The sequence below is a fragment of the Neopelma chrysocephalum genome, unplaced genomic scaffold, assembly GCF_003984885.1.
Source record: "Neopelma chrysocephalum unplaced genomic scaffold, ASM398488v2 Primary Assembly neopelma1_96814, whole genome shotgun sequence".
NCBI classification, from domain to species: domain Eukaryota; kingdom Metazoa; phylum Chordata; class Aves; order Passeriformes; family Pipridae; genus Neopelma; species Neopelma chrysocephalum.
Window position 1 is genome coordinate 2,043,036 of NW_020925458.1, and position 23,386 is coordinate 2,066,421.

The 23,386-nt window shown below is 36.5% G+C and overlaps 1 protein-coding gene across 2 annotated transcripts; it reads left to right on the plus strand.

Moving 5' to 3' along the window:
• The first annotated feature begins 224 nt into the window (after window positions 1-224).
• On the plus strand, window positions 225-23,128 carry LOC113981927. 2 transcript variants are annotated; one of them, XM_027709631.1, is made up of 8 exons: window positions 225-309; window positions 2,866-3,030; window positions 4,364-4,420; window positions 4,889-5,011; window positions 7,006-7,053; window positions 9,443-9,531; window positions 11,015-11,107; window positions 18,107-23,128. In XM_027709631.1, the coding sequence occupies exons 2-8, from the start codon at window positions 2,919-2,921 to the stop codon at window positions 18,293-18,295; spliced, it is 711 nt and encodes a 236-aa protein (XP_027565432.1). In that variant the 5' UTR covers window positions 225-309; window positions 2,866-2,918; the 3' UTR covers window positions 18,296-23,128. The 2 variants fall into 2 exon arrangements, with proteins under 2 accessions (XP_027565432.1, XP_027565433.1); XM_027709632.1 differs by having other exon boundaries at window positions 271-309; window positions 2,826-3,030.
• The last annotated feature ends 258 nt before the right edge of the window (window positions 23,129-23,386 follow it).

Here is a 23,386-nt window from a genome sequence, read left to right on the forward strand (position 1 = left end):
GGCTAAAAATTTGCATGCAGTTCCAGGCTGGAAAGCTTCTGTGGTATGTTAAAGAAACAGACATTTAAAAGTTTGTTCTTGCTGTTTCCAACACTCCTGGAATTCCAGGAGCAGTTAGAGCCATTAGAATGTTGATATAAATGAGAGTATATGGAGATCTAGAAGATTAGGTCCACGTCACACTTTTCTTTTATTCAGAGGTTTGGCTTCCTGCCCTGTGTTCAGGCAATAAATTCGCTGTAACAGAGCTGCTTCTAGCATTCTGTTGAGTAGAAGTATCCCAGCAGAGAAAATAACAGGAAAAATAAGGTAAGCAAGAATGGAAGATTACAGCAGGATTAAATAGGCTTCAATTTAAGATTATATTATCAGACTACTTGTTTAGTGATGAAATAGTGATTTTTTTCAGTTGACTTTAAAATTCTCTTCTGAAATCTCTTTCTTCATCTAGTTTATGTCTGGTTTTGGATATTCCTCTATTTAGTTTATAGATTTTGTGACGTCTGATTTGAAAGAGAGTATAACCTCATTAGTTATTAGCTATAGGATGCCAAAAGTTCTTTTCAATCCCAATAAATTGGAACAAACCTGGAGGAGTTACTTATGATCCTTGCTAGCAGGACTAACAGCTGCAACCCAATACCCTCAAGAAAAACAGTTCTGATCTTTTAATGTTCTTAGACATATCTTGTTACAAATATACCACTACAGCATGAAATAGCATTTGGAAGACACCACTGTGTGAATGTACTCCAAAATTTTAAATGTTGTTTTCATGAACTGAATTTGATTTAATTTTATGATCGGATGTGTCTTAGGGTTAAGTGAAAGAGAGAATGATGGTTAAGAACACTGAGGGGGTAAGAGAGGCTATATAACAGATTTTCTTTGCTGCCTTCATATAAATGAATTTATATGGTCTACGTAGTAGGAAAAAAATTAAGATTCCCTCTGCTTTTAGGGTGATCTTGTTGTTATTAGCCACAAATGTACTCACTTATATCTGGTTTCAGCAATTTAAAGAGTTTTAACTCCCTTGTACTTAGATGCAAAATGAAAAAAAACAGATCCAAATTTCTAAAATAATGGAAGACAGACATATCTGCAGCCAAGAATAGTATCCAGATCTTCCTAGTCCTCTTCAAGCAGTATATACCTTAGAGAAGAAAGAAAAGAACTAAAGAAATAGGCATGAAAGACATTAAAATAAAGAAATTGACATAGGGAGATATACACAGCACTAAAAACTATGACTAAATGAAAAAAGTGGGAGTAGGTAACATCTATGGAAGAACATTTCATGAGAGGAAAGGCTTATTGAAATAAGAATATTTATGTGTCATTTAGTCTTTAGGGACATGTGAGGCAATTCAAGCTGTGGAAGCTTCTGTTATTTATTGTAGAGATCTTTAATTGTTCTGTAGAGCTAACAGAGGTGAAGTGCTACTGTAGACTTTTCCATTTTCTACTTGTTTAAACAAGCCAAAATAATTAAACTTTAGTACAGTCCTTCAGAACTTCAAGGTTACTGTCCATCATTCATCACAGAAAGTTTCCTAAGAATTTATCCACTTCCTAAATACGCTTCTGAAAATGTCTTTGAACTGTTCTGCCCTCTTCAGGAATTCTTCAGAGTCTTGACTTGTGATCATTCTCCTTTTCTTACAGTGGTGAGTGTAAATAACACAGCCTCAAGACTATGAATGTAGATAAAAATCAGAAATCAGGATCTTCAGAACTTCTGTTCAAGAGCAGCCAAACTAGAATTACACTTATGTTTTCATAATCTTCAGTAAGGGATTAAGTGTCTGGGTTTGAGCCTCATAGATCTAGCAAAGTCTCAATGCTTTGTTAACACTGAACACCTAGCACAATAGTATCTCTCAAGATCCACAAGCTAGTATTAGTGCCCTCTTACACCGCAGAGCCCTATTCAAGTAGATGTTTCCAGAGACCAGATTCCAGGACTTACTGAAAAACCACAAAGAGTGTTTTCTTTTGTTTCAAATGTTCAGTGATAGAACAGAATTGAAGCTAGTTGTTTTCTTTGGTCTGCGCTTACCATAAACAGTAGTCATAAACAGTTGATTTCAGGAGAGTGTGTAGACTTCAGAATTTCAGTTTCCCTTTCTTCAAGCCAAAGTGAGGTCCTTAGGTTTTCTGAAATCCAGTGATTTAACTTGCAACAACAGAATATCTTACTTGCCTACGGGGTTCCTCCATCAGTGTAGTTCCCATTCTTAGACATTGATCTCTCCTTTGGATATCTAAACTAACTGATATTCCTTAATAATTATAGTATACTCCTCAAATTTTCAAATTCCAGTCCTCATTCCTGAGGCAAAATTTCCTGAACTTCAGTTTAAGATTGCAATATAGCTGCATGTCTTTACTAAGAATCAGATTATGCTGTGTTGAAGTTACCATCATTTTCAATCACTTATTAATACTTTGAAAATTATCTTGGACTGTATCCTGAAGGACAAAATGAATGTGCTTTTTTCAATCCAGCTAGCAAAGTGTAGCTAGCTTCCTACAACTGACAAGCATAAAGAAATTGAAGTCACATAAACTGATTATGTCTTATCTAAGGGGAACTCTTTCAAAATATATTACTTCAACACAACTCTGTTATCCATGATATCCTGCATCTTAGTGGAAGTGTAGATAGTTAACTTCATTACTGTTATTCACCATTACTGGAAACACACCATTTTTGCCTTGCTAGACATGTGCTTGGGTCATGCAAGCACTCAAACATTTATTATCTGTTTCCTTGTACTGTCATTTATCAAACTTATATTTACAAACTTGTTGCTCAATAGAAACATGAAGTCTTGTGACAAATCTTAACTCCTTCTTTAGGACTGGAAAAGAAAGTCAGCTGAGGTTATCGGTATTTCTCAGATGCTCCCAGAATGCTGCTCCGCTCAGGTCATAAAAAGCCGTATGAAGTGTCTCGCCATCGAAGGCAGTCTGTTAAGAAGCAGCCTCTGCTTAGGAGAAGGAAAACACTTCGTGGAAATTCAGGTAACTCTTACGTGAGTGACAGGTATCTTAGTAATCTTGGAAAGATTATTCCAATCCAAGGCAGAATTCAACAAAATTAAGTATCTTGAACAGTTTGTCTATACTTGTGGAACTAAAACCCAAAAACTGCCTTTAAAATGACCAGGAGAGAAATACTCCTTAAAATATCAGCATTAGATTTTTCACACCACCGAATTCAGATAAGTAATTCCTAATGTATCTCCCTGAAAAAGAGTGAATGCCATAAGCAGGCTTGCCAGCCATTTTGTTTTGGGCACTGTGCTAGTTCTTATGATTCTAGTTAGATACAGAATTCCTACACTATAGCTACCAAAATATAATCATTTTTAAAAGGTTTGCTGTATTGATTATTGTAGTTGTTGTCCTGTTGGTTTGTAGAACAACCTGTGTTTTTTTCTGGAAGCCTGATAGCCAGTTGTCTTTGAAGAAAAAGCTTTTACCCAGGTGTAAATCAGCTATGCACGTGCTAAAGGTCCAACACCGAATGTGTCAGACCTGCCACTTCTGGAGGGTGTTGTTTGGGCTTTTAGAATGTGCATCATCCTTCTCTTTTATTGTGTGTGCAGAGTTTCTGCTCAGCATAAACAGAGTAGGAAGAAAGCTTCTTTGAAACAATAATATTTTTTCAAAATATCTGGTTAAATACAGATGTTTCAGAGGAGGTACCTCAACATAAAATAAGTAACAAAGTTTTTGGTGAAGCCACACATTCCTAAAACATTATGCCACTGCTGATGCATTCTGTGTATCCTGTTGTTTTGCTTGCCTAATTGTTCTGGCAAAGAAAGGACTTTTTATCTTGCAGCATACCCTAGAGGTCTGTGTGATCTCAGAAATGCCTTAACTGGATTTCAACGTAGCAAATCTCTTCCAGTAAACAATGTTCAGCTAAACATAATCAAAATTGTGCCCTATGATGTTTTCCTGTAGGTGTCTGACATCCAAACGTCTGGACCTACATCCTTCTGACATCCAGAAGAGCACAGTTGTGATCAGTAGCAATAGGGAACAATTTCCCTCCTAGCAGCTTTTAGCCAAAAATACCTGCATTTTTTTCAGTAAGAGATGTCTGGTTTCCAAAATAAATGCTGTTATTTTAGGTAGCCATATGTACTCTAACCTAAAGCTCTTGTTTGTACACCGATCCAATTTTCAAAATGCAAGATTGGGAAACAGGCAAGTACTTACCTATGAAATAAAGGAAACAAGTTCAGAAACAGTATGCTGCAGAGAACCATTCTCTGCTTTACCTCTTTTTTTCTTCAGAATGAAATCTTATAACTTTGTTTTTCTCATGTCTCTCCATTTAAAGGCTTCTGTGCGAAATCTTGCTCTGGCTCCGATTTCCCACTGGGCTCTATTCCCTACTGTAAGTCTACTCATTCACCAACCAACTGGTAATGTGGGCCCACTCTCTCATTTTTAAGTTCATACTGTCCACATTAGTATTCTTGAAGGCAGCTATGTGCAGGTTGTCCACAATCCCTCCTTCTTACACTATTCCTCAGACTCTTTGGTTGGAAGCTGTTTTTTCAAGCTCAAGTTTTCACACATGTTAACTCTCCAAAAGTTTGGCATATGTCTTTTCTTCTTCACTGAGATAGCCTTCTAAACAAAGAAATATTTATTTTCTTTCTTCGCACCACCATCAATCCCCCAAACCAGCTCCTTAAGCCCACCCTAGGACTTCTAATATTTATGGCTATTCTGCCCACAGTTCAAATAAACATAGATTATCAAGTAATGATTGCCAGAAAAATACACTTGATCTTTTTATTATGGAATTTTACCATTTCTCTGTTGCTAGCAAAATTAATTACAATTCATTTTTGCTTAGTGTTTAGTCTGCGACAAACAGTGAAATGCTATATACTTACTGAAGATTCAAAAACAGTGCATTTTGACATAGATGAAGATGGTCATCATGAAATATCAATCAAGGATTCACAATCCCATGAAGGTAGTATGCTTTATATACCAAAACTCACCAACTGTAAATGTAGTACTCAGAACATTTTTAAATGTACTATTAAATGTACTGTGTCCAGCTCTGGGAACCTCACTGCAAGAAAGACATTGAGGTGCTGGAGTGTGTCCAGAGAGGGGCAACGGAGCTGTGAAGGGTCTGGAGCACAGGTCCTGTGAGGAGTGACTGAGGGAGCTGAGGTTGTTTAGCCTGGAGAAAAGGAGCCTCAGGGGAAACCTTATTGCTTTCTACAACTACGAGAGAGGAGGTTATGGTGAGGTGTAGGTCAGCCTCTTCTCCCAGATAGCAAGAGACAGGATGAAAGGAAATGACCTCAAGCTGCGCCAGAAAATTTTCTCCAGTGAATGTGCTGCCAAGCTTTGGGAAAGGCTGATCAGGAAATGATTGTCACCACCCCCGGAGGGATTTAGGTGTGTAGATATGGTGATGAGGAAGATGGTGGACTTGGCAGTGTCAGATCAGTGTTCACATTTGATGATCATATAGGTCTTTTTCAACCTAGATGATTCTGTAATACTACGTTTTTTGTAGACATAATATTATACTGCATCTTTATGAATATTGATAGTGATACAAGAAAACTTTTATCCTGGTTTACAGTAGGTATGTAATATACTTAAATGATAAGAAGATTATATTGTTCATGCTCACTTGACTTAGTGGGAAGTCTAGAGATTTAGCTCTAAAAAGAGAGAACATAAAGATAATCCTCAGAGACAAGGGCAAATGGAGAAAAACAGAGCATATTTTGGAATTTGTGGGGTTATTTTGTCTCAAACAACTCTTTTGTTTCAAATGGGGCTTCTCAATTTGACACCAAACATGTTATCATAACTAACATCATGAAAGTGCCTGTTAGAGAGTGTACTTTTGGTAAAGTCAAATAATATCAAATGCAATTATTTGAGTGATATACTTCCCAGAGATGTGAAAACAGGGGCGAAAAAACCCAATAAACCATATTTCTAACCAAAATACAGGAAAAAGTTGAAATCTGTAATTTAGCTATCAAAGTATTGAAACTGTTTCTTACAAACCCCCAGCTTTTACAGAATGAGAAGTTCATTACATATGCTTCAGATAAAGAAATGTAACACTCACTTAATATATTTATAAACTTAATTTATGTGATTTTTATTCTATTAAATTGTAACTATTGACAGCTGCACTGATAAGGTATTTAGTGTGATTTATGTCTTTTTAAGTTTCTTCTTGATAACATAATAGAATTTTGAGATGACTCATACAATCAGTATTGTTAATTTATGAACAGAACCAAAACTTGTATAGGTATACAATGGAAGCAGTTTGTGAATAGATTCATCATCTGAGAGTCCTAATGTATAAGATATTTCTAGAAGAAAAACAGACAGAATGCTACGTAATATTATTGTGTATACAAGCACACAAGCACCACAAACATATATTCATGATGACACAACTAAGTTAATATTAGGAACCATTTGTAGCCTGGATGTTTGTGACTTTGACCTGAAGTGAGTGATGTCTTTCCCAGCTGACTGTTTGGGTGATTCAGGACAGTGTTAGAAAAGCCTTAAACCACCTGCTGTCACTATCTGTTACCTTCCGGTCTTGTACATTTCTTATTAGGGTACTCCTGCTGCAAAAGCACTTTCAAGTTCCCCTCTTATAGGATTTTAGGCCTTACATCTGATTGCCCGTCTCTAGTTTCTCAGGTGCATTCGCTTTTACACAACATAATTAATAAATTGATCAGTACACTTATTAGATTCAGAGTTCCGATTTTGGGGTACCTGTTAGCAAGTCTAACTGTACAGGGTTAAATGAATTCAGAGATCCAGAAGAGAAGTCTGATGCTTATTGCTATTACATGCTCTTTCTCAGATTATGTTTCAAAACAATTCTTTAAATTGTTTGTAACATTTTTAAATTTCAAGAACGTATGTCTCTAATTCCACATATTTGTTAAATATTTTCTATTTTAGACATTGCTTGGTTGAGCGTGTTTACGAGGAATGAATCAGAAGTTACCGGTAAATCTCCTATGAAATAAAGGGTATCATTCTGTTTGTTAGGGTCTAGTTTTGAAGATATGTTTGAGAGCAGGAAAAGAAGTTAGTAATGTTTTATACATAGACTTGACATTAGAAGTAACATGTTGTATCAGATTTTTCACTTAGATCAGGTTATTGGAGAATTCCAAAAATGAAATAGCCTTTCTGTGTTCCATAAGAATAAATCTTCAAATGCACAAAATTTGCTTTAGCAAATTAGGACTAGCGGCTTGGACTGAACACAAATGTATATAAGAGAATATATTGTATTTAAGCTAGAAAATCCAATTTTTTATAGAAAAGTGCGAGTGCTCTATTGCTGGCATAAGAGTCTTAGCTAGCAAAAAGCTGTTGTAGCATGAGAGGAAAAACAAAAAGAAATGGATATGAGGAAGAGGAGGCACACTTTTGGAACTTTCGTATTGTATGCATAAGAAACAATTGGGAAAATTAAAGACGTATTGGTTCCAGGTATTACAGTGGATGAAAAATGCATTCCAATTCCAGCTATCAAAGGCTGCTGTAATCAATGAGAACAAATAACCATCTGGTCCAGTACTGCACCTTGAACAAAGGCCAAACGAAGATTTCTGTGGAACAGTATAAAATACTGATATCCTCCCAGTTTCCAACACTTTGCATTTTAGGAACATTCCAAGCAGAAAGTTACTGGATTTCATTAATTTCAAGGCATTTTCTTTGCATGGATTTTAAAATTGACCCTTAAACTCTGGTAAGGTTTTAGTAACCAGAAAGACTAGGTAATTAATTCAAAGGCCATCAGAAAGTGGAAGTACACATATAAAATCATGGAAAGGTTTCTTACTTTCCTTGCCATTTGCTGGCTGCTGGTAGACCACTTGTCACATCTTTTGGAGGTGATAGAGAAAATTGGACTTCTTTGGATTTACTCAGTCTAAACAATGTATAAAGCAAGTCACAGTAAACTCTGTAGATGAGGAAAGCCAAGGATAGTTAGGATGTAACTCATGCTGTCTTATGTCCCTGGTCAACTGGATGGACTCCAGCATACTTCTTTTGTTGTCACTCTTACCTCCAAGTCAGAACTCTCTTGACTTGCATAAGAAATCTCTCTTGCCTTCTAATCTGTTTCTTACACATTATGGCTGAAATCGCAGCTGTAACTGCAATTAAAATCTAAACTGATGTCACAAAAAGCAACAAAAATGACAGAATTGTAGACCTACGTTCTACTATATTTATCTGAACACACATGTAAGCAGACTAAAATATACTCAGTTTAGGCTGGAGAATTCATCTCAATTTTTAACATGGATTTTTATGATATCTTCATGCTGTACCTGTCTCAGACAAAATTTCTTCAGTAGACTAACACAAAAGCAATACAAGTGGGAAAAGTTGGGGCAGCTAAAATCAGGGCCAGGATTAGAGAAGCTAAAATGAGTCAAGTGGGATGAATATGTTCTGCTAATTTGGAGACTAAAAAATACCCTTGGTAACATGAAAAAAAAGTCTTCTTAACTGCAACTATTAATGCATAATTTCCTAACCTCTGTAAAATTTGTGTTCAGTTGCTGCAGTGAGGAACATATAGATCAACTGCTACTGTCTTTTGTATTTTTTATCTCAAATGGTACACCTGAGATAGTTTAAAAAGCACAAGTGATATTATTTGACGTAAATTTGCAAGTCAGTCAGATAGATATAGCATCACTGGATAGTCATTGATGTAATGGATTTGCAACAGGTGGTAGGTTGTAATAGGTAATGCTTTATGTTGGCAAAGGGTACTTAATTTATTTATTTTTAGCTGAGGCCTTGCAGTACCAGAAGGAAACAAATACTGTCAGTTTATCAAGCTGAGAAACATATTATTGATATAGTCTTACTTCCTGCAGGAGCAAAACCAGTATTATCTCAAGAAGAGTTAATCCAACATGCCCACAATAACGATAGTAGAAGGATTTTGATCTAGAAAGCATACAGAAAGTAAAAGGGAAAAAAAATCCTACATTTTCCATAACAACATATATGTAGTCATGTATATCCCATAAACATGTGTATTATATGTATGTGTTAACTACTACTGTATGTGTCTTTGTAGTTCATTTTATATATATTAATGTATAACTGATATTCCATACATTAACTATAAATATAGAGAAATAAAGCATATATATAGCAAATTTAAAGCCTCATAAAATGATAGGCTTTAAATAATTTACACAGGAGAGTGGTATCAAGGATGATTATATTTATTTCTGTGCCTATGCCTATCAATGTAAAGGAAACCTGAATGTTTTCTCTTTATAAAGTATATTCATCTGTGCTTCATTTTACAAAGTGATACTCCTATTATTGCAATATTCTTCTCTGTGTAAAACAGATTCTAAAAATTTGGTGAGCCTCACTCAGAGATCAAAGCTTAATGAATTTGTCCTATTGTGCAAGGGTAAGAAGCGCCTCTCTCTGAAGGTAAGAAGTTGTTAATTTCCTCTATAACTAGTGAGTGCTCTTTCTTACTACAGGACAGTTTCCCCCACAGACTTTTTCAAATTCACTTTACTTACCACCTTCCACATTCCACAACTTCCAAGTACCTCTCTTTATTCTTTCTGGGGAAATACTCCGAGAAAATCTTTGGGTTAGGAGACAGTCGGGGTTGTTAGGGTCCAGTCTCTGTGGAAGAAGAGGGGACTTCTTAACCAGAAAACACACAGGAAATAAGAGAGGGGGAGAAATCAGGCATCTTGCCTTGGAAAGAGAAGAGTTTAAGAAGGGAATTATTTTCTCCTAATCAACACACGCTGCAAGATGAGGAATGTGATGAAAAGAAAATACTGAGCTGAAACAGAATATCTTGTTTTAAACCACCTATTGTCTGAGCATTCTCATTTTCTCCAGTCTTGTGAAGGTTTGTTTATGGTTGGAAGAGAAGGCAAGGATAGTCTTCCCTATTAAGGGGTTATAACCATTACTAAAATCTTGCTGTGTTGGAAGAAATGCTATGAGGAAGAATGCTATGTTGCAATCTACCCCCTAAAGGAAGGCAAAGGTCCAAGAAGCTCTGTTTACACAGGTTGTGTTGAGATAAAGAATGACCCTTCATCTAATGCTGGCCATGCATGATGGTGTAAATCACCAAGTACTTCCTTTAAAGTACTTCCTTGGATGTTTTTCATTTGTTTTTTAACTCATAGATGACTTTATATAAAATCTATTTCCTGGAATTATTTGGGGGAATGTATGCTGTAAGGTACATAAAATTATATTTATATACTATTTCCTTTCTGTCCTTGAAAGAGCGATTATTGTGAAAGGATTTTTTTCTGTTTAAGGGATTACCTTTTCATAAATTAATTGTTTGAACATGTTCCACCAAATCAGGAAAAGAATTGAGTTCTGATCCCTAATGGATTTAACTTAACAATGACTTCTTTTAAAGTTTGAGGTCATAACAGATTATGTTTCTTGACATCACTGAAAGCAGTTTTTATCTGAAAATGAGGGAAGATGGGATAAAAACCTCGGAAAGATCATGGACCTTCTTTTTCCACCAGAATAGAAATAATTTTCTTAATTTCAACAGGAATTCTGATATGGAAGTCAACAAGGTTTTTTATCTGTGATAAGATTTTGGTATCCTTATACAACATGGTTCAGTCTGTGCTACATTGCAAAACAGAATCTGGGCATTAAACATTTTGAAGATCTACCTTCAGTATTGGCTTTCAACCCAATTCATTTTGTGTTGCAAATGTTAAAAGAGGGATATATTCATGGCAATGTTTCAGAAACGTACCAATTTATTAATCTAGGATAATTTGACTATAATAATTAATGAACTTTATAATTCTTTAGAATTGATGCCACATGTGATGAGCTAAAAAATCAAAATATGAAAAAAATTGCCAAATTAAATGATAAAATTAACAAATCTTGGTGGTTGTAAACACAGGTCTTAAAAGCATCCTGTTCAGAGCCAGATTATCCTTCCATGGAAAGATGCAACATGAAAACATGCAACCATGAAGATCCTGACTTCGAACAGGTATACAATCTTGATCAAAACCCCAAAAAAATGTGTGTGAGACACTGTGTATGCAAACATAGCTGTATAAAAAGGGCATCTAAATGCATCCTGCTATTACTGGTTAGGTGAAAAATTGTTTACTTTCTTGTACTTTCAGCTGATCTTTATTATTTCCTTCAGGAAAAAAATTTCCATTTTTTTTTACCTGACTTGTTTGTACTTTCAATCTACAGACAAAATGTCTGACTTTCAATTAATACATGAAAGATTGTTATATTTCCTGTATTTTGCTTACATAAAATGCAGGGAGATACAAAGCAGTTTTCATCTGATAGAAATTCTTAGACAAGAGCTAGAAAATCTGGATGAGTGTTTAGCAGGTCTAGAAGAATCAGATTACAAAGGTTGGAACATCTGTAAGAAATAGTGATGCCATGAGTCATAAACTTCGGGGAAGTAATAAAGCTGTAAAAGATGCATACATGATTTATTCTAAAGAAGAAATCAAAAGTAAGCACTTCCTGTCATATGTTCAGAATGAATCCTGTATCATTAGATGACTACAGATCAGGCGTAATGCCTTGTGGGTAGAAATACAGGTAGCCAGCTGTTTTCTTAACATGTTTGTAATGAAAGCTTGATTTTGTTGGTTCTTCTCTAGATAGGAATGATAAAACATTGTGAGCACATGAAGGAAATTACTTTAATTGCTCTCTAAGATACCTTAAATGGACATTGTAACCTAAAGGAAATGCAAAAGTAAGGAAATGTACATAATAATAATTTTTATTAGGGTTGTAGCCTTGCGAGTTTATTATTAAGGGGAACTGAAAAGAAAAACTTTCCAGTTACAGCAGGCAAAATTGGAGCTATCTGGGATCAGATAGTTTCAGAACTTCATTACAGTGAATATGAAACCCTGAAAACCTGAAATTCCCAGCCTAATATTTCTAACATTGCTAACCTTTCTCCTAAACCAGAAAGGATTGATTTACCAATTCTGGTAAAATGAAGTCTTTCTGAAATGATCTTCCAAAGGTATGAGCTATACTAATTAAGTAACAATCTCCTGCATACCAGGCTTGGAAAATCTAAGTGGGTCCTTTGTGTAAGTTCTGCTGAGTTGCTTACCTGCCACTAATATTCTTTGACTCTACACAGAAGGAGAAAACAACAAAGCTTAGGAAATTTATAAGGCAACTACTGGTCCCCTCCTTGTATGATGTAAACTTTCACGGTCATATTGTATCCTTCTAAAATATATTTCTTTTTTTTTTTTTTCAAATAAAAACACATGCCTTTTTCTGTGGAGCTGTTCATAGGGAAAGAATTAGTCTTGATGCCTGTAAGTTTGGGGAAACATCTGGGAAGAAGAGCTGTAACAGTTGCCTGTAGACACCTATTCATCAGTTCGGGTTTCTAAAAAGAATTAAAATGAAAAATTCAATCTGAGAACCCATCTGTTGCCTAACAAGACAGACAGTGATCTGCTTATCATGGTTTCTTGTTAATACACTCAAACAGAAGAAGAAATGTTATTCATTTTTGCGAGAAGAAATCAGTAGTCTGCACTTGAATTACGTCCATTTGGGCCAAGAGGCAAAATCTTAGTCAAGTCTGACTCATGAGTTTCTTAATAAACCATCTAAAATGAGTGCACCAAGGAGTAAAAAATTTCTAGTGTGATGAATAGAGCCTCAGTTGTCCTTAGAATGGAAAAGTGTAGGAGTAGTCCACTGAGATGGAAAAATACTTCTCATGGACAATGACAAAGCTATGTGGGGCTGCAATGTGACTTCTAGTCCAGTACCTTTGAACCGTAATCCTAAAGACAGGCATTTCCCTTTTTTTATTTAAAGAGTGCCAGTAGAATTATCAGAAATGTGAGACTGTGAGAATCTATGGAGCCTGCTGTTATACCAGCAGGTAGAGTTGCATATAGTGTTGTCAACATCTCTTTCTGTAACCAAGGCTTGTGGTACCAGTATGAATTAGGTTCTTATGGGAATAAAATAATAAAAACTTGATACAGCACATAATAGTTTGTAATAACATCTGATACTGATAGGGGATTAAGCCAGGAAGGTAACACAGATGAAAACCAATATTTATTGCAACACTATCATGGAAAGAGTAGAAAACTGCACAGTAGACACAGTTACAGCCTCACATAGCACACACAGTTGCAGTATTCCAGCTAGAGCAGCAGTGGGGAGACCATCCCCAGTGGTTTACTCAGGTGCTTATAACTGTGATTATTTAGCTCTGTAGTAAAACATGCTTATCAGAATTAATAATATCATAGAAGCAAATGCAGTTAGCCATACAACATGATGAATTAAGAGACACAGAACAGTATCTCCATTTAACTCCACCACCAAAAGGTTTTCCCAGTTGTTTCCCCACAATATGTTGACAGTGATGGAATGTGCCCCAGCCCCTTATATATAATTCTTCCACTAGACAATATGGTTCCTATTTTACCATTTTCATTAATTATGTATAAATTTTTACTATTTCTTTTTTTTACTCTTCCAGAAGAACAGGAATTAGTGAGCATATATTGGCTATCAGAAAGGTACACATTTTTTCAGTACATATCTGTAGTATCTCCCTTCAGCATAGTTTCTGTTCTGGTTCAACTATAATATTTTATTATTCTTGACATATTACCACCCTCAGACTTTTACATATGTATACTTATCCCTCTCAGCTTTTCCTAAGCACTGGTAGCACAGTTCTTTGCTGGATAATCTTCAGGGTTAATAGGTGACTGTATCTTGACAGCATTTTCCCAAAATTTTGACTGGAATTCCTCAGCCTGGGTGAACTGAGACCTGAAGGACTGCAGCTGTAAAAGTCCCATTAATAGCTGTAACAGTTTTTATTCTAGAGTCCTCTGTATTGTGAGATATACCCTTTACTCCAGTTAAATAGACCAAAATAAACTCTAAACAGGTAAAACCTGTCATGTGAGGTCCACCAAAATACCTTGGTTCAGAACTTCTGACCTTTTAAGTAGTGACAATGCCATGTTTATGTGTTTGGCAGCCAGCTGGGGTCAACCACCCACAGTCCTTTTTGGCACCCAGCGTGCAGCTTGAGGGGGTTTTTTTGGCTGCAACTGTTGATTCATCTGTTGGAGAGCCAAGGAGTGATCAGCAAGCTTCACTCAACCTTCAGTAGTCACATATGGCCAGTGTGACAGTCTGACAGAGGGTGAAAGAGGACTATTCTGGGCTGAACAAAGTCATGCCACTATTGAGGACTGGGCTGCTGTATCAGTTATCCTACTGCCCCAGTACAAATGGCAATCAAATGTGGCAGAGTGATACAACTGATATTGCCAAAACATTATTCTTGACCCCTTTAGTGGCAGAGTGCAGGCCACAGTTTACTTTCAGTGAAGGGGTGTCCAATACACCTGAACCAACAGAGCCAGGGCTGGTTGCACAGGACCAGCTGTGAGAAGAAAAAGCACTGAAGTGTGTTGGCCCCAGCCAGCATCCAAGTCCCCAGCCCAGCTACTCACCCAAACCCACTCCCTGCCTGTGGACAGGGGAGAGAATAGCAAAAGCAAAAGTAAGAAAACTTTTGAGTCAAGCAAAAGACTTAAAAAACCCCACGTGAATGTCAGAAAAACCCCAATTACTCAACTCCTCCCACAAGCAGATCAATGCCCTTCCAGTCTCTGAGCAATAGCCTCCTTGGAAGCAAACTCCCACCCACTCAACCTCACATCCTCCATAAAAACATCAGTTTTTATGCCTGACCATGACATCATATAGCATGGAGTATCTCTTCAGCCACTCTGAGACAGCTGTTCCGTCTGCGTCCCCTCCCAGCCTCTTGCGCACTCCAGCCTACTCACTGAGGCTGAGTCAGAAAAAAGAGAAACTCTTAATGTTGTACATGCACTGCTCAGCAATAGCCAAAACCCTGGTGTGTCATCAACCCTATTTTAGCCACAAATCACATAATTAATTTGTAATACCTTCCAAGGTCCATAGCTTCTCATATGCAATTTTGGTGGCAGCTCAGTTTTACTGGTTTGCTTATTATCATTGTACAACTCATGCCTGTTTAATCATGTGCTCATTTCCTTGTTTCTTATGAGGCAAAATGTAGATTGCAGTATGCCCTGTACTCCTTTGCACAATGAGTCATAACAATCCAAGATGTTCTGTTTCATCTGGCCTTCATATCTATTCCTTTTTATCTTTTGGCTGCGTCCTAATTTGGAGTGTAGCAGTTGAATTTAGCCTGCTCACTGTGCCTTATTCAATCTGACCTTACATAATTTTGAGTCTATTTATTTAAACCTCTTTCTGTAGCTCCCATCACTGATGTATTTTTCTTTAACATGTGGAGACAATATTTGTAGCATTTTTCAAACATGAGCATACATGTGCTATTGCAAGTGCATTGTGAATCACCTGTGGGACATAAGAAAAGGTGTATTTTTTGACACTAAATGTGAAACCTAATCCGCAAGTTGGTTCTTCATTTAATGCAATGGAAAACAAATGGTCAGATTGTAGCTGAAAAGCAGCAGTTCTTTTCTTGGAATTTCCAAACAACCCCTCAGGCATCCCTGCTGCTGTAGAAGCTGTCGTCAGGAAGAACTTTTTCTAGCAATAGTTGACCACATTCTCCACCATCCTTCTTTACAAGCCATAATAGAAAATTACCTCTGTCATGATTTCTTGCAAAACAATTTGTTCTCCAATGACCTGCTGCAACTCCTAGTCCTAACAGTGTTTCATTATGCTTCTACTCCCAGTTCCTCTTTCTTCTCCTAGTCACATAATGTCATTCACCAAATAATTTTTCCTGTGACAGTTATCCATCTAATTTTCCATCATTTCATGCTGTTACAGTAGGCATTTTTTATTTTTTCTGTCTCAATCTCCTTTTACAAGCACGTAATTTTGGCTTCACATTCAGCAGATCACACTGGCGTCTCCCTCGCTCTAGAATGTATTTCTGCATCATATATATGAATCTCTCTCCTTGCTTCTGCAGATTTTCTTTCACCAAACTGTCTTATTCCATATGTTTCCTTATATCCATTCTGAGTCCCTAAAAGTTATTTCTTTCCTAAAGACAAACTTTCCTCAACTTTCCTAACAGTATTATTTAAAACAGACTTTTTGGATTGAAGCTGCAGTTACATTGTTTTTACACTGACTCGATCAGGACAGAACATTTTAGCTGCTTCCCATTATGGCTTTGCTGGTATAGAAAGTGTGTCCTCAAATTTCTTTCAGGTACTCTACCATAACTGTCACACAGGCCTTTTGTCATACAGGCTGAAAGGACACATTACTCCTTCCATGGAAAGTTCGTTATTGCCAATGCTGCAATCTCAAGTGTAGCTGTGATGCTTTAATATTCTCATGCTTTTCCCCAAGCATTCATAGAATCATAGAATCAGCCGGGTTGGAAGGGACCTCTGAGATCATCAAGTCCAACCCTTGGCGCAACAAGGTTAATAGACCACGGCACTAAGTGCCACATCCAGTCTCATCTTAAAAACCTCCAGGGACTGAGAATCCACCACTTTCCTGGGCAGCCCATTCCAATGTCTGATTACCCTCTCTGTAAAGAATTTCTTCCTAATATCTAACCTAAACCTCCCCTGGCAGAGCTTAATATCGTGCCTTCTTGTCTTACTGATAGATGCCTGAGAGAAGAGACCAACCCCCACCTGGCTACAACCTCCTTTCAGGGAGTTGTAGAGAGTGATGAGGTCTCCCCTGAGCCTCCTCTTCTCCAGGATGAACAACCCCAGCTCCCTCAGCCTCTCCTCGTAGGACTTGTGCTCGAATCCCTTCACTGGCCTTGTTGGTCTTCTCTGGACCTGCTCAGTTTCCTTTTAGAGGTCCCCTTAAGCAATGATAATGCACCAGACCTGTCAGTGTTACAGAACTGTCTTTTTGGTTGGATGAGTGTTCAAAGAGGTCACTCAAAGGGAAAGTTGAAATAATTAGATTATGATGCATTCAGTCTTTCCCAAAAGATATTATATATTCTCTGCTCCCTGACAGGAGGCTGAGTTGCCAGAAATACAAATCTCAATTTTCTGTTAATTAAGGTCTTACTATTGCCAGCCGGGTCTTATGATTAGCAGCAGATAACTATTCACACAGTCTTCTCAGTTACTCCTTCACTCAGTGTACACAATCAGGAGCACGGGCTCATACCCACACTCCGGAGGGTTCCTGGAGCTGTGCACAGTCGCACATGGGGTTCCTCGTTTCGGCAGCTGTGGTCACATATAGTGCCCTGTAATCCTTGTCCACCTATAGCAGCTGCTGCCCTTTTGGATGTGGTGTGGGTTACATGACCCGTGGTAGGTGCCAGTGTGTGCTAGAGGACATGGGCAGGTTCAGCAGCTCCTTGGTACCCCAAGCTTACCAGGTTTTGCAAATTTCACAGGGCTACTAGTCTCCAGGTCTTATGGTTTCCAGGGCTGCCTTTCAACACATACTCTTCCTCTCTCTGGCATGATCTTTTCTGGTAAGGACTATTTCTCAGTCTTTATCCTAAGGTGCCTACAGAGGCTAAATACAACCACACACACAGTTTGAACTGCAGCTATTCCTGTAGAGATGGGTCTTAAAAAAAGCACATTGGAAATGAGATGTATGGAAAAATCATAGTTACTAGAACAGTTGTTTAACAGTAATTTCTACTGTAACGTTATAGTTTTACTTCAAAAGAGGCAAGAAAAACTGTGGATTGACTTTTTTTTCTGTGAAGCAAAAAAGTGAAGCTATAAGCCTGTTATTATTCAGTGCTCTGAGGGAGATGGGTATTATTTTATTCATAATTATCACAGAATCTGTCCCAAAATGATTAGGCATTGTCAAAGATTTATTTAAAAATGTGTCATTGGCCAAAAGCATTCAAAATACAACAAGCCAGCAACATACATGAACTTTTGTCACACAAAACCCTATAGAAAGGCTTTAAAAATGTAACATGCATTCTTTACCTTGTATATTTTCATAGCTGAATGAAGATAATAACTTTTTCATCATGCATTGCCAAGGAGATTCAGTACAGTTCCAGTGCTATGAAGATAGAAGTTACTACCTGCATGTGAATGACGACTCACTTGATATTTGCAAGCTGGAAAACAAAGAACCCAACGAGGACAAAAATTTTTACTTCAGGGTGTCATATTTACAGGAAAAGTAACTTGTCTACCTTTCAGTGGCCTAAGTGCCCACATTCCTAAGAAGAGGAGGAAGTTTGAGATCAACCAATTTCTGTTTTGGCTGAAATCTTACATTTACATAATTTCTGAGTCACCAACATCTTTTATTTCTCTACTTTCAACAGCAAAAGAGGAAGGTTAAGTTTGAAAAACACACCAACTGATCAGTCTCTGTGTCTTACCTGCACAATTATCTTTTCAAGGATGTGAAATCTTCTGGAATAGGAAAAATACATGGGGGATATTTGAGAGATGGAAAAAGAAGGAACATACATGAATATGAATATAAAAAGTGCAGTTAGTTCTCCCTGTGGTAAATGTTTTACTTTTTTTAAAATGTCTATTATAAGCTCTGAACTTGACAAGAAAACATTTAGAAGTTATTAAACGCATATGTGCATATCCTGACTGACTTTGAGAAAGGAGTGGAAAAGGTATCTCAGGTCTAACTGAGAATGAGGGAAGAAGCTGAAAGTTAGAAGATCCCTCTGCGCCTGTATCTCCAAGTCATTCCATACACTCCATTATGCAATTTAAGCATCTATCCACCTCTCTAAGATGTAGACAGAGCATCAGATGCACAGTGTGCAGGTAGCTGGAGGGAGACACTGACATGTGCCTGTGAACACTGGCAGAAAGTTACTCTGACATATTGGCTTCCACCTCTGAATCCTAGAGGGGAAATGCAGTCATGTTCATCTGCAAAGGAGAGTGCAGAACAACATCTGAGAAATAATTATGTTCAAAATAACTGAATTAAATAAACACTAGGTGCTTATGTGTGGTATACTGGAGGAGCTGTAAGAGTAACTGTCTTTTAGCAACAGGATCTGTCGGTGTGAAATGGAAGATGACAACACTTAAATGTCCATAGATCATACCCTGCAGGGCATTACACATTTGAAATACAAGAGAAAACAAACTAAAAGTGATCCGGATGAGTAGGTGTTAAAGATCTGGTTCTGCACTGCTGTATATGGAGTTCCACCACGATTTAGTAGCAATTTTCTGTGATGTAAGTAATTTAGGAATGTATGTGCAAAAATTATAGACATGATGCATCTATGCCAAGAAGCTGTTGCTTAGTTGAGGCAAAACAGACTGTAAGATACACAACACTTGCAGGAATTGCTCTGTGTAAATATAATCAACAGTGCATACCTGAAATAGAAACCCTAAGGTCAGTCAGTCAGTCAGAGTCAGTCAATCAGTCAGTCACACCAATGAACATTGCAATAAGGCAATTATCTATTGTAGACCAAACTCCAAAGGTCTGTAAGATCTTGGTTTCATGGCTTGCTTGTTGTATTCTTCAAATAGTGAAAATAATTTTGTGTGTTCCAATGCTGACTGAACAGATTTTGAGTATTCTCTAAATAATACTTCAAAATTCTGGACCTGCCAAGAGCTCAATAAAGTTAGTGGGAAGAAAAAGAAGCCCCAAAACTCTAGATACTGTTTTCATCACACATTACACTAGAATGAAATTATTTTAGCACTACTTATGATGTTGCACAAGAAAGATTAGATTATGCAACAGGTACAATAATTTCACTATGTGATACACTAACACTTCATAGTCATATATTTATTACTGGTAATGTGATCATCTCACTAAATTACAAAAATTTGCTCTCTAGATGGCAAATTCATGAAAAGATAAGTCATCATAAAGCTCCTACAAAGCACACAAATGAAATCAGCGTTGCTGATATCACCACAAAAGTAATGTTGACCTCAGTGAATTTTGAATCTATTTTATAATTAAATCTTAAATTATGCTTATGTGCAGAACTTTTTACTTTTACTGTCTGCCTTAGCAATAAGATTTTTTTTTTAACAATTCAAGGGACAAAAGCCCTTATGGAAAACAGCAGCAATAATTTTGTAAAGTTTCAGAGTTAAAATATAAGATAGTAGTGTCATTTGACATAGATAGTAATGGCACGTGACTAGAGAAACAGAACAGTTGAGAACAGAAATACACAGTAGAGAGAACAGAAAGACACACAAGAAAAAAAATAGCTAAAAAGTATGAAATGGAGAAGAACAAACAAAAAGTTTGATAATAAAGCTTAGAAAGAATAGTGTGACTCTATGCACATTCCTTCCTCCTTCTAGAAAACTAACGAGTAGAAGAGTTAACTACACTAACCCTGGCAAAAAACCTGTAGTTCTCCCATAGCTGAGCAGAGGACCATGTCTTGAAATGTCCATATCAGTTCCAAAGCCCTTTTATTACAGTACCAATAATTTCCCAAATGAGTGCAAATTGGAGTTCAAAGAAGTTATAATGGTTATGTTTAAAAACATTCTTTTAGCCCTAAGCTCACCTCTGACTGCATGGTATTCTACAGTTGTACAGGGAGCTGCAAATAAGGTTAATTAAAGTGGTGCCCTAGGGTGTATGGTAAAGTAACAAGTATGTGCTGATAGACAACAGAAATTTAATCGATTGCCAGTCATTTGAAGCTTTAGCTCCTCAATAAACATCGTGTTAACTGTCTAACTGGCATATCAAATTACCTGTTTTTCCTATATGAGAAGAAATGAAGGAAAATAAAGAGAAAGAATTAAGTATATCTGTCTATGCATATGGGTACTTCTGACTATTTAGAAAGTCATATGTTCCTCATTATTCACTGCAGCTGCACTAGAAGCTGCACCACCTCTGAGTCAGGTATCAGCTTAATTTCTTTGATAGCTTAGAAAGACAGAAAGTAGTTAATTAGTAATTAATTATGAGTTTGGCTCGTTTTCAGTCTGACCTACATATACAGCTGTTATTTAGAAACAGCGGATATATAATCCAAAGTGCAGTTTCAGAAAACCTATAAATTCTGACCTTTGCTGCTTCCTTTACTGGCACCCTCACATTTTCTGTCAACAATTAATTTAATTAGGTAATTGCCTTGAATAAACTCATAGTAGACTATTAATCACACTAAGTTAGTATTAAACTAGTGTTAACTACTATCATATGTTGACTAGTAACATTATAAACAAATATGTTTTGCATTTAAAATGTTAGGCTATCTTTGCTGACAATTAAGCTTTACTTCTAAGGTAAGCCTTAAAATTATTTTACGTGTTTGACTCAAGAGTAGAGAAAATAACATTTCGTCCTGTCACAGTGATGTACTTTTGTTATAACTTTTTTTTCTTTTTCAAAACAATGTTTTTGTCATGGTAAAAACTACCTATGCTTTTAAAGACCATCTGACAAACTATCTAAAGCATTTCAATATCTGTATGGTACTCATTCGTCTCAATTCTCTCTTATTTAAATGAGCCTAATAATTAACAGGAATAATTGCTCAATGTTTTTGAAACTGGAGGTTACAAAGTATAACCTGGGCACAGAACAAGCCCCAGTTCTTGCATTAGATGAAAAGAAGAACTCTAAGATTTGCTCCTGATGGTCAGATGGATCTCAAAGTCAGCCATGAATTAGTCAAAATGTAATGATGTGCATAATAAGTGATGAGTAAGACATTTGAGTTGACCTCTACCGAGCAGCAGGGCTGACTACATGATTTCTGGAGGTCTCTTCCAACCTCAATTATTCTATGTTAACTGCTGGTGATTCTATTCTGTAAGAGGAATTTATGCCGGGAAAAATCACTTTTGGGAGGAGCCTCAGGAACATGGAAATGGGATAAAAATACTTTTGGTGAGAATAAAATATTTGTTTTTATGAAATTTTCCTTTCAGAAGGACACTGAGATAACCCTGAGTTATCTCTTTGTCGGTAGATTATATTACTGTAAAAGTTATACAATGTCTTCTTAATTCTGTCTCCAGTGTTTTCATATTGCATTATCTACTTTTTTTGGAGATAACTCAAAAATTCATTCTGACAACAGTAGCTTTACTATCTGTACTAGAACTATAAGTTTATCTCCCTGACTCTTGTTGTTTTCATATATATACACACCTTTCCGAGGTATTATTGGATATGTATCTTGCTCTAAATGTACTGATTTGGTGGAAATCCACACTTTTTCCTCATGTTAGAACAGTAAATAAGCAAAATGGTTGAAACTGTGGTATTGAAAAGAGTGGCATCGCTTCTGCATTGGTATAGCCTGCAATAACACTTGCAGTTGCATGGTACCTTCTGAATCAAAGTTTTGTAAAACATTAATGTAAAATAAAGGTGGATACAAATTTCATTGTGTACATTTTAAATAAACTACAGACAGAAAAATGACTTAGCCAATACTAGGCAATAGCAAAAGGCAAATCCATAATTATAACTCATGATTCTCAGTCTTACATGCATTCCTTTGGTCTTTTTCTAATGCAGATTTGGAGCTTTGTGGTATGTGTGGCATCCACACTCATTCTTACAGTCTAACACTAAGATTCCAACAGATTTTCCATATCCATCAGACTGAGGAACTTCAAAGCAAAGCAAATCTATCAACCAGGATTGATTTTGACCATTTACTATTGAGTAGCTTTTTTCAAAACTGAAATAATTTTGTATGGTTTTTATTCTAATGAAACATAACAAGTCACTGACAAGAAAGTAGAAAGAACTTCAACCAACCCTGATATTTTTTGGAACTTAGTTTTAACAGATGGGGTGATCTGCAATGTTTAGGTATACTTGTACTATATAAATATCAATAAATTTAATGGGTTTTAACTGCAGACACAGACTTGCCAGCATTGTGTTACAAAGTCTCATATACATGATTCTAATTGTAAAAAGATGCTTAAAATTAGTAACTTCATCTGCCTTTACTATAATACAGAAATTAATATGTCTAGAAATTCAGATTCCAGAGAACTGGTGATTTTAGCAGAAGATTCATGAATGCTTTTTAGAAGGCATCTGAAATTTGCTATGAAATTAGGAGTTGTCAGTGTTCTTATTGTAATCTACTTAGGCAAACACTATTGACGTAAACCCGATCCTCTCCTAAATTCAGCTTTTTTTTTCTTCAGCAAACAGAGAAGAATAATATATTTGAAACCTTTGTTATGGGTCTTTATTAAGCTGTTTCTTACACTGAACAAGATTTTATTCAATTTAATGAGGTTAACACGACTGTGACACATAC

Coding starts and splice junctions, on each gene's coding strand:
- LOC113981927 (XM_027709631.1), top strand. CDS start 2,919: ATGCTGCTCCGCTCAGGTCATAAAAAGCCGTATGAAGTGTCTCGCCAT. Junction 3,031..4,363: donor AACACTTCGTGGAAATTCAG/GTAACTCTTACG, acceptor CTCCATTTAAAG/GCTTCTGTGCGAAATCTTGC. Junction 7,054..9,442: donor GAATGAATCAGAAGTTACCG/GTAAATCTCCTA, acceptor TGTGTAAAACAG/ATTCTAAAAATTTGGTGAGC.